A 12,287-nucleotide genomic window follows, 5' to 3' on the forward strand; every position below is an offset into this window, starting at 1 on the left:
AATGTGCAGCTAAATAGCATAGTGTCAGAGAGTACTGAAAGTGGTCCCAGATAAGTACCAGATTAAAGTTACACGAAGGGTGCTGAGGACACATACCACATGGGCCCAAAGAAATGGAGGGAGTGAGTGGATGACACTCGTCTCATTCAAAGTCTCAACCTTCCCCCTCTCCTATATATACTGTGCCTATTATGAGGGGTCCCCACCATCCCTGTGCTGAGTTCCCGGGTCTGTACACCCGCTGTGCCCATTATGAGGAGTTCCTATATCTGTACACCTGCTGTGCCCATTGCGAGGGGTTCCCCACCATCCCTGTACTGAGTTCCCGTGTTTGCACACCCGGTGTGCCCATTATGAGGGGTTCCCACCATCCCTGTGCTGAGTTCCCAGGTCTGTACACCTGCTCTGCCCATTATGAGGGGTTCCCATCATCCCTGTGCTGAGTTCCTTGGTCTGTACACCTGCTGTGCCCATTATGAGGGGTTCTTACCATCCCTGTGCTGAGTTCCTTGGTTTGTACACCTGCTGTGCCTATTATAAAGGGGTTCCCACCATCCGTGTGCTGAGTTCCCGGGTCCTTACACCGGCTGTGCCCATTATGAGGGGTTCCCACCATCCCCGTGCTCAGTTCCCAGTTTTTGTACACCCGCTGTGCCTATTATGAGGGGTTCCCACCATCACTGTGCTCAGTTCCCAGTTTCTGTACACCTGCTGTGCCCATTATGAGGGGTTCCACCATCCCTGTGCTGAGTTCCCAGTTTCTGTACACCTGCTGTGCCCATTATGAGGGGTTCCACCATCCCTGTGCTGCCAAAGTGCTCTCTCCCCATGAAGCATGAGTTGTGAACTACTTCAGCAGTATAAGTTGTGGGTCTAGTTCTTTTTATGCCCCCCTTCTCTGCCCACCCCTTGGCTGAGATCATACATGGACATTGTCATCCTAGAAATTGTCCGGCTCCCTAGGAGGACCCCCTCCCATACAGTCAATTGGGACAGTTTGGGATTTGCGTTGTCTCTGATCTTGTGTATCTTGCACAATGTTGAGTCCTTGTGCAATCTGTTTAAAAGTTCGAAAGTTTGATTTTGTCCTCTTGGGGGAGGGGGGGGGGGGGTCCTGGCTTCCATCCAATCATCAGATGAAGAATGTGGATGGAATGTGTAAGACAGTTCTGGCCTGGAGGTCCTCATAACACGAACGCTAAATGAGAACCGTGACCGTGAGTTTTCTTGGAGCCGTGCCAACAACACAAACTCTGTCCCAGTCATGTGATTTCCTCTGACTGACGCTGTGCTGGGTGAGGAGATAGAACAGATGGTGGTATAAGTGGATCCGGGTGGCCGTGTGTCTGATCCTCTCCGACTCGCAAGGTAAGTGGATTTCATGCCCAGGAGACGCGTCGCTTTATCTCCTTCAATACCGGGCACTTTCACCCCCTTCCTGCCCAGGCCAATTCTCAGCTTTCAGCACTGTCACACTTTCAATGACAATTGTGCAACACTGTACCCAAATAACATTTTTATCATTTTTTTTTCTCACAAAAATAGAGCTTTCTTTTGGGGGTATTTAACCACTTAAGCCCCGGAGGATTTTCCTGCTCAAAGACCAGACCCCTGCGTGATTTTAACTGACAATTGCGCGGTCATGCAATGCTGTACCCAAACAAAATTTACGCCCTTTTTCCCCACAAACAGAGCTTTCTTTTGGGGGTATTTGATCACCTCTGCGCTTTTTATTTTTTGTGATATTAATAAAAAAAGAGCGAAAATTTTGAGAAAATATGACATTTTCAACTTTGTCTTTTAAAAAATATCCAATATACTCAATTTATGTGATATATTTTGGCCAAAATGTGTTTAGCTACATGTCTTTGACAAAAAAAATCTCAATGAGCGTATTTTTATTGGTTTGCGCAAAAGTTATAGCGTCTACAAACTATGGTGTAAATACTGGAATTTACGCAGCTTTAATTTCTGACTGCCTATCTCATTTCATGAAGTGCTAAAATGGCAGGGCAGTACAAAACCCCCCAAATTACCACTTTTTGGAAAGTAGACATCCTAAGGAATGTCCTGAGAGGCATGTTGAGCTCATTAAATATTTCATTTTTTTGTCACATGTGTTTGAAAAATGACTAAAAAAAAAATTTGTTTTACACAAAATTGACATTGAAATGATATATTGCTCACATATGCCATGGGTATATGTGTAATTACACCCCAAACTATATTCTGCTGCTTCTCCTGAGTACAGGGATACCACATATGTGAGACTTTTTGGGAGCCTAGCTGTGTACGGGACCCCGAAACCAATCCCCACCATGAGAATTTCAAAGGGCGTACATTTTTCATTGCATTTTCTCACTACCTATAACGGTTTAGGAGGCCCTGAAATGTCAAGATACCACAAAACCCCCCCAAATGACCCCATTTTGGAAAGAAGACACCCCAAGCTATTTGCTGAGAGGCATGGTGAGTCCATGGAATATTTTATATTTTGCCACAAGTTTTGGGAAAATTAATTTTTTTTTTATTTTTTTTAACACAAAGTTGTCACTAAAAGATACATTTCTCACACATGACATGGGTATATGTTGAATGACACCCCAAAATACATTTTGCCGCTTCTTCTGAGTATGGGGATACCCCATGTGTGAGACTTTTTGGGAGCCTAGCTGTGTACGGGACCCCAAAATCAATCACCATCTTCAGGTTTTCTAATGGCGTACATTTTTGATTTACTCCTCACTACCCATCACAGTTTCGGAGGCCCTGAAATTTCAAGATAGCACAACCCCCCCCCCCCCCAAATTACCCCATTTTGGAAAGTAGACACCCCAAGCTATTTTCTGAGAGGCATGGTGAGTCCATGGAATATTTTATATTTTGCCACAAGTTTGGGGAAAATTACATTTTTTTTTTAACACAAAGTTGTCACTAAAAGATACATTTCTCACACATGACACGGGTATATGTGGAATGACACCCCAAAATACATTCTGCCACTTCTCCTGATTATGGGGATACCCCATGTGTGAGACTTTTTGGGAGCCTAGCTGTGTACGGGACCCCGAAAATCAATCACCATCTTCAGGTTTTCTAATGGCGTAAATTTTTGATTTTACTCCTCACTACCCATCACAGTTTCAGAGGCCCTGAAATTTCAAGATAGCACAAAACCCCCCGAAATTACCCCATTTTGGAAAGTAGACACCCCAAGCTATTTTCTGAGAGGCATGGTGAGTCCATGGAATATTTTATATTTTGCCACAAGTTTGGGGAAAATTACATTTTTTTTTTAACACAAAGTTGTCACTAAAAGATACATTTCTCACACATGACACGGGTATATGTGGAATGACACCCCAAAATACATTCTGCCACTTCTCCTGATTATGGGGATACCCCATGTGTGAGACTTTTTGGGAGCCTAGCTGTGTACGGGACCCCGAAAATCAATCACCATCTTCAGGTTTTCTAATGGCGTAAATTTTTGATTTTACTCCTCACTACCCATCACAGTTTCAGAGGCCCTGAAATTTCAAGATAGCACAAAACCCCCCGAAATTACCCCATTTTGGAAAGTAGACACCCCAAGCTATTTTCTGAGAGGCATGGTGAGTCCATGGAATATTTTATATTTTGCCACAAGTTTCGGGAAAATTACATTTTTTTTTTATTATTTTTTTTTTTTTTACACAAAGTTGTCACTAAAAGATAAATTGCTCACACATGCCATGGGTATATGTGGAATGACACCCCAAAATACATTCTGCTGCTTCCCCTGAGTACAGGGATACTACATGTGTGAGACTTTTTGGGAGCCTAGCTGTGTACGGGACCCCGAAATCCAATCAACACTCTCAGGTTTTCTAATGGCGTAAATTGTGCATGTCACCTCTGCACTACCTGTCACAGTTTCGGAGGCCCTAAAATTCCAAGATATCCCAAACCCCCCCCCAAATGACCCCATTTTGGAAAGTAGACACCCCAAGCTATTTGCTGAGAGGCATGGTGAGTCCATGGAGTATTTTATATATTGCCACCAGTTCTGGGAAATAAATTATTTTGTTTGTTTTGTTTTTTTACACAAAGTTGTCACTAAATGATATATTGCTCACACATGCAATGGGTATATGTGAAATGACACCCCAAAATACACTCTGCTGCTGCTCCTGAGTACAGGGATACCCCATGTGTGAGACTTTTTTGCAGTCTATCTGAGTACAGGACCCCGAAAACCAATCCCCACTTTCAGGCATCCCAAGGGCGTAAATAGTTGATTTCACTCCTGACTACCTATCACAGTTTCGGAGGCCAAGAAATGCCAGGACAGTACAACCCCCCCACCCCCAAATGACCCCTTTTCGGAAAGTAGACACCCTAAGCTGTTTGCAGAGAGGTATGTTCAGTGTTTTGCAGATCTCACTTTTTGTCACAAAGTTTTGGAAATTGAAAAAAGAGGGAAAAAAATGGATTTTCCTGTTTTTTATTCATTTTCAAAAAAAAAATGAGAGCTGCAAAATACTCGCCATGCCTCTCTGCAAATAGATTGGAGTGTCTACTTTGCAAAATGGGGTCATTTGGGGGGGTTTTGGGCCATCTTGGCATTTCATGACCTTCAAAAGTGTGATAGGTAGTAAGGAAAGAGATCAACAATTTACGCCCTTAGAAAGCCAGAAGGTGCGGATTGGTTTTCGGGGTCCTGTACGCGGCTAGACTGCAAAAAAGTCTCACACATGGGGTATCCCTGTACTCAGGAGAAGCAGCAGAATGTATTTTGGGGTGTCATTTTAGTTTTTTTTGGGTGTGTATTTTGGGGTGTCACCGCACCAGCTTCAACTGCACTCATGGGACTCGCCACGTCACCAAGTGTTACTGCAGTGCTGGTTGTACTAGGTCCAGGGTGTACTAGGCCGCTTGCGCTTGCCAGGCCACCAGAAGGATCAGCGGCACTAGTACCAACACTCTGCTCCATACGAGCACCCTGCTATTCCTGCATCTCAACAACTCCAGAATGGGGTCGGGTACGCCTGGGTCTAACAGGGACCCATCCGTCATTGGAGCTATCTGTCAGGGAGCCGCTGCTGTCATCAGGTTCTCATACTGACCCTGATTCTGCCAGTGAGGCTTCCCCATTGCTCTCATCTGACATGGTCAGTATACTGTAAGATTCTGCACTACTGTACCAACGTTTGGACATTTTAGTAACTAAATTTACCGGTACAGTAGTGTGACTCACAGGTAATAAAAGCACCTGGCTGTCGAGGACTATTTCAACCGCTAGGGATCAGGCCTGACTTTGCTAACACAGCGGTTTTGTGTGTTGTGTTTTTTGTAAGTGACAGTAATCTATTGATTACTACACTTTCCTGGGTGGGGTGAGGTGGGGTGGGCTGGACGGAGGGGTTAAACGCAGGTGCTGGCAGGAATCAGTGATGATCGTGCAAACACTGCGTTTTGGGAACCCTAAACTATGTTGGACGCTAGTATAGTTCTGATCAGATCAGATATTGATCTGTTCAAACACTATACTAGTAATGGAAGTGTGTGTGTGTGTGGTAATCAAGGGGTTATTTCTAACTATGCGCCGGGGATCTGCGCTATTTTAGACTGATGCTAACACTAGCTAATGTCACCTGTGTCACTAATAATAGTAATCAGAAAAAAAACTGTACGCTATAAAAGTGACACTGTGACAGGGCAATGAAGGGGTTAACTGGGGGTGATGAGGGGGGATCAGGGAGTTAAATCTTTATTGGGGGGTGGCGGGGACCCTAAACCTCCTTGGGACAGAAACTAACTCGCTAGCGCTAAAACAGTATTTTACATGTGTATTAGTGTGCAATGAGACAGGGGGGAAAGGGTTAACTGGGGGTGATCAGGGGAGGATAAGGGGGATCAGGGGGTTAAATCTTTATTGGGGGGTGGCGGGTATCCTAAGGATAAAAGGAACGACCGCAAGCTCTAAACCTGGTCACAAGTCACACTTACACGGGTATATAGGAAAATGCTATATACTGTATACAGTGTGTGTTGTGACAGGGGGTGTAGAGGTGATCAGGGGGTTAAATATTTATTGGGGGGGTGGCGGGGACCCTAAACCTACTTGGGACAGAAACTAACTTGCTAGCGCTAACTCAAGTCACAATCACACTAATACAAAATACAGTAAAACAGTATATTACGTGTGTATTAGTGTGCAATGTGACAGTGGGGGAAGGGGTTAACTGGGGGTGATCATGGGGGGATCAGGGGGTTAAATCTTTATTGGCATTAAAATCTTTATCGCAAATGCTAAACCTGGTCACAAGTCACACTTATACGGGTATATAGGAAAATGCTATATACAGTATACAGTGTGTGTTGTGACAGGGGGTGTAGGGGTTAACTGGGGGGGGCGATCGGGGGTGAAATTTGCCTATCTAAGTGTGCAGGTATGTGTTTGGTGCAGTACTCACAGTTAGATGTGCTCTCTCCTCTCTGTGTCTCTCACTGGTAAAATAAACCGACCATTAAAATTATAGACTGATCATTTCTTTGTCAGTGGGCAAATGTACAAAATCAGCAGGGGTCAAATACTTTTTTCCCTCACTTTAACAGCCCAAATAATAATCAGCAGAGAAAGATCAGAATATGTTCATCCACAGTCATGGCCAAAAATATTGGCACCCCGGCACAGGGCTGCTGTTAGAAATTACGGGGCCCCATACAACCTACCTGACAGGGCCCCCCACCCCCGGCTGCTAGTGACTGAGGACATAAATTTATCAGTCCCTCTCTCTGCAGCCTCAGCTGAACAGATGAATGAATGGGAAGCACTCTGAGACTTGTTGCTCATTCACAAACTGAAGCATAGTTTACTATGCTTCAGTGATGAATTGACACAAGAGGGATTGGTACTGATCACTCACTATGTTCATTCAGGAAAGGAAGGGGCCAGTAAATTACATATTTACTAGCCCCTTCCCCTGTTCTCCATTCTGAACCGCCCCCTGTGTGCCCATATCATCTGCCAACGGGAAGCCGGCAGTGCTGCGGGGGGAAGGGCACGCCGGGGGGCCCAGACAGCAGATGGAGGAGGCGCATGTGCTAGAACCAATCCCCTTGCAGTGCAGCCAGAGGGAGGGAGAGGAGGAAAAGCTGGCAGCACTGCAGGAGGAGGCAGAAGAGGATTGACTTCTGCAATAAGGCAGTACAGCTGCACCTTCTGCTCAGCAGGTGCCTGGGCTCCCCTTTTAAACTGATGGGGCCGGGGCCCAGTACAAGAGGTCTGGCTGCAGGGCTAGGCATTTGTCAAGGCTGTGGTGGACATTTTCCAAAGTACAGACCTTAGTGAAGGACATGAAGGTACATTTCAAATTAAAGCCATCAAAAAACACTACTCTCTACTAGGGTTATGGCCCTTCTCTAAAGGGGGAATCTATGGGGACCCTTCTCTAAAGGGGATCTATGGGGACTCTGGCCTGCTCTAAAGGGAATCTATGGGGACCCTGCTCTAAAGTCCCCAAAGATCCCCCTTTAGAACTGTGTCCCTCATAGATCCCCCTTTAGAGCAGAGTCCCCCTTAGATCCCTCTTTAGAGCAGGCCAGGGTCCCCATATATCCCACTTTGGAGCAGGCCAGCAGAGTCCCCCATAGATCTGTTATGATCCAATTCTTAGTAGTAGAGCTTAGGAATAGGACACAGACAGACTGACATACACGACTCATGACAACGAGGAAGCTGGGGCCTGGGGTACGCTGCGCACTGAGATCAGTGGGCACGGGCAGGTTAGAGGAGGAAGTTCCGTTCTCCTCCTCTGATGGTCAGGGCCTGGGTGCTGGGCAACGCAAGCAGCAAGCAAGTGATTGGTTGATAGGAAGCCGGCGGGCAGCGGCGGTGGATGCTGCCTGTGACTGCGCTGCCGTGGACCCTGCAAGGCCCGCTCACGGACACCAGTGTTCGTGTACGGACACCTTGCCAATCGCTGCCAATCGCTGGCTGGCTGTACAGGCTCTACTGTGACAGTTGACCATCAGTTGTCCATTATCATTGGTCAAAGCCAAAGTCACATCCAAGTCGCACCCATCAAAAGTCGCATGGTTTTGGTCTTAGTTACACTTCAAAGGGCCAGTTCACAGACAACGGACCTCCCAATGTTTTGGTGGTAATTTCTTCTTCCCTCTCGGGGGCTCTGGATGTGTTTCGCAGAGCTCTGAAAGCATTGGAAGTTTTCAGTTACATGGAATACATTGTTCTGGTTGCCAAGAGAAGTGCGGAAAGTAACATCTGTGTGACATCCCCGGGAAATTATCTGTTCCAGTTTCTGGAGAATTTTTTTTTGTTTTTTTGAGAAGTAAAATCCCTTGTGGCATTGCAGTGTTACGTAATGTACAGAACTTATTATTGAATAGGAGAGCAACTCAGCCTCAGCATCATTAAACAGAATGCAACAAAAAACAAAAATAATACAAAAGATACAAAACATCAACATAAAGATACAAACACAACAAGGACTATTTCCAAATTTATCAACAGAATGCAAAAAAAAAAAAAAAGATACAAAAAAGTGACATGAATAAGATACAGAACAACAGCAAAAAGATATAAAAACAACAAGGGGTATTTCCAAAGTGATCAGTAGTGATGTCTGTTTTTTTAGATGACCGGAGGGACAGGGAGGGAGGCCAACCTCATCCAGCAGACCTTTGATAGAAAAAAAAAATTAAAAGATACATAAAAAACCTTAAAAAAGATACAAAAATAAAAAAAGTTACAAAAACAAGAAAAAAGTTACAAAAACAAGGAGTATTTCCAAAGTGATCAGTGGTGATGTGTGTTTTTCAGATGACCGGTGGGACAGGGAGGGAGGCCAGCCTCGTCCAACAGACCTTTGCTAAAAAAAATAATTAAAAGATAAAAAAAAAAACCCCAAACAAACCCAAAAATAACAAAAAAGTTACAAAAACAACAAGGAGCATTTCCAAAGTGACAGTACAGTAGTGATGTCTGTTTTTCAGATGACCGGAGGGACAGAGAGGGAGACCACCTTCATCCAGCAGACCTTTGAAAAAAGAAATAAAATTAAAAGATACAAAAAAAAACCAAAAATAATAGAAAAGTTACAAAAACAACAAGGAGCATTTCCAAAGTGACAGTACAGTAATGATGTCTGTTTTCAGATGACCGGAGGGACAGAGAGGAAGACCACCTTCATCCAGCAGACCTTTGAAAAAAGAAATAAAATTAAAAGATACAAAAAACCCTAAAAAAGATACAAAGATAACAAAATGTTACAAAAACAAAACAAAAAAAAAGTATTTCCAAAGTGATCAGTGGGAATGTCTGTTTTTCAGATGACCAGTGGACAGTGATGTATCTTGGCCTAGGCCGACAAGGTCCAGGCCTAGGGCGGCACTTTGCAGGGGGGCAGCAAAAAGCTGCACACCGCATGAAAAAAAAAACAGCCTCCTCCCGGCTCCCACGCGAAAAGGGTCCCCGCCGGCTTGTGCTACACTTTGTTTAGTGACAGTATTATGGGGCAAATTGGGCCAGAGGGCAGGGTCCAGGAGGCAAATCAGTCTGGCACCCCCATAAAGCAGTCACACTGCTACTTGCCAGTATGATAGGCTGCACTAATGGGCACTTATAGGCTACACTGGTGGCCACTGATGAGGCCACACTGATATGCTGCACTGATGAGGCTGAAATGATGGGCAGTAATGAGGCGGCACTGATGTGGCTGAACTTATGGGAACTGATAAGGTAATGCTGATGGGCACAGATAGACTTTGGTTGTGGTCTGTGGTGTACAGATGGCAGGGCGGGTCATAAACAGGAAGGGGTGTGGCCTTTGCAGGAAGGGGTGGGTCATATTTAAATTAGGGGGTGCACAAACTTAGTCAGGCCTAGGGCACCACAAAACCTACATGCACCACTGTCAGTGGGACAGGGAGGGAGGCCAGCTTAATCCAGCAGACCTTTGATAGAAAAAAAATTTTAAAGATACAAAAAAAACCACTAAAAAAGATACGCAAATAACAAAAAAGTTACAAAAACAACAACAAGGAGTATTTCCAAAGTGATCCACAGTGACGCCTGTTTTTCGGATGACTGGAGGGACACCGGGGGAGGCCAGCCTCGTCCAGCAGACCTTTGCTAAAAAATAAAAAAATTAAGATACAAAAAAACCTAAAAAAGATACAAAAATAACAAAAAAGTTACAAAAACAACAACAAGGAGTATTTCCAAAGTGATCGGTGGTGATGTCTGTTTTTTCAGATGACCGGAGGGACAGCGAGGGAGACCAGCCTCGTCCAGCAGATCTTTGCTCTGCTGCGGAAGAATATTCTGGTACAATGGAGGCGCCTGGGACATGTAGTGCTGGTAGGTAAACCATGACTGGGGGCAACCCTGTGGGTGTATGGGGAAGGGGTGGGTTGTGAGGGCAAGACCTTTAAAGACCAGAAAAATGTAGGCTGCTGCCGCTGACCTTTCCTTTCCTGCAATAAATGTGCAGGGAGCTCTGTTATTAGGTCTTTAATGTTAGTGACGGTCACTTTAATGGCATTAAAGCACAACTCCAGCCAAAAACAACAAGAGATGACAGGGTGCTGGTGTCACCGGAACAGGAAGACACAGAGAGCAACAAAGGCTGACAGACATTCAAACTTCACCTATCATAGATATCTTTATGGTTTTGTTGCTGTCTCTGATTCTCACCACTTCCCGCCCATGTGACACCCTGTCCCCTGGACAGGAAGTTGTCAATATTTCCATTTTAGGGACGCAAGAATAAATACCATTTGACCACCTCTACTATAAGTTTGATGTTTTTCATGGGCCAAATCCTTTGTGTAAATCTCTTCCCACATACATAAAAGGGTTTGAATCGGCATAATCAATGGTTGTATACAAACAGTCCTGATGAAGGGTGGAAATGTCCCGAAACATGTTGGCTTTTCACCTCTATTATAAACATCCCAGTGATTAAAATCCATTCTTTATTACACAGGGCCCCCTCCTCTATAATACACCCATCAATACACAAGACCCACTCCTCCATACTACCCCCATCTTTACAAAGGACCCACTCCTCCATACTACCCCCATCTTTACAAAGGACCTCCTCCTCCATACTACCCCCATCTTTACAAAGGACCCCCTCCTCCATACTACCCCCATCTTTACACTGGACACCCTCCTCCATACAGCACTAGTGTTGAGCGAACACGGACTGTATTATTCGTGTTCGTACCGAATAATTGGATTTTTTTTACCCGAACACGGACACGGACACTTTACTGTATGTTCGGGTAAAAATCCGTGTTCGGTCGTTTTATTTCCGGGTTTTGCATGCTTTGGCGCTCTTTTCATGGCGGGCTTTCAACAGCCAATCAACAATCGTTTAACTGGTGTGCCTTAAGCCATCCCAGCCATGCCTGCAAATGTCTTAGTAGCTGTGATTGGCCGTCTGAAGCATGTGACCAAGTCTTTATAAGTTCGAGGCAGCCGCCGCAGCAGCGTCATTCTGCTGCTTAGCTAAGGGACAGAGCACACATCAATGTGCTGGCTGCTGATTAGGGACAGATAGGCAGGAAAAAACCATTTGTGTCCGGATAGAATTGAGGGACAGGTCGGAGTGTTTAGGCAGGGCGAGTTGTAGGCATTTTAGGGATAGAGTCTGCTGAATTATAGGGTCAGTGTCTTCTACAAACTACAATCGATATTGCTGTGTGGGGGGTGGGGTGAATCTGCACTCAATCCTGATCTACGATCTCTTCTCAATCCTGTTAGGGACAGAGTCTGCTGAATTTTAGGGAAACTGTGTTCTACAAACTACAATCGATATTGCTGTGTGGTGTGGGATTGGAGATAGGCAGGTGTCAGTGATCCACATCCATTTTTCTGTGTGTGAGCTGCAGTGAACACAATCTTTTTGGGCTGCAGTGAACACAATCTTTTTGGGCTGCAGTGAACACAATCTTTTTGGGCTGCAGTGAACACAATCTTTTTGGGCTGCAGTGAACACAATCTTTTTGGGCTGCAGTGAACACAATCTTTTTGGGGTGCAGTGAACAAAATCTTTTTGGGGTGCAGTGAACACAATCCTTTTTGGTGTGCAGTGAACACAATCTTTGTGGGGTGCAGTGAACAAAATCCTTTGTGGGGTGCAGTGAACACAATCTTTTTGGGGTGCAGTGAACAAAATCCTTTTTGGGGTGCAGTGAACAACATCCTTTTTGGGGTGCAGTGAACACAATCTTTTTGGGGTGCAGTGAACAAAATCCTTTGTGGGGTGCAGTGA

The 12,287-nt window shown here is 44.9% G+C and overlaps 1 protein-coding gene across 1 annotated transcript in view; it reads left to right on the plus strand.

Annotated features, from left to right (window-relative positions):
- Positions 1 to 1,251: 1,251 nt before the first annotated feature.
- The window catches only part of LOC309567503 (ABC-type organic anion transporter ABCA8-like), a 182,005-nt gene continuing 170,969 nt past the window's right edge, over positions 1,252 to 12,287 (plus strand). The window contains exons 1-2 of the mRNA XM_082272888.1: positions 1,252 to 1,368; positions 10,262 to 10,366. Of these exons, the coding sequence (XP_082129014.1) occupies positions 10,262 to 10,366 (105 nt within the window). The 5' untranslated portion in view covers positions 1,252 to 1,368. The remainder of the gene's footprint in view (positions 1,369 to 10,261; positions 10,367 to 12,287) is intronic.

Source organism: Pelophylax lessonae (assembly GCF_965119305.1).
Source record: "Pelophylax lessonae genome assembly, chromosome: 11".
In the NCBI taxonomy this organism is placed as follows: Eukaryota; Metazoa; Chordata; class Amphibia; order Anura; family Ranidae; genus Pelophylax; species Pelophylax lessonae.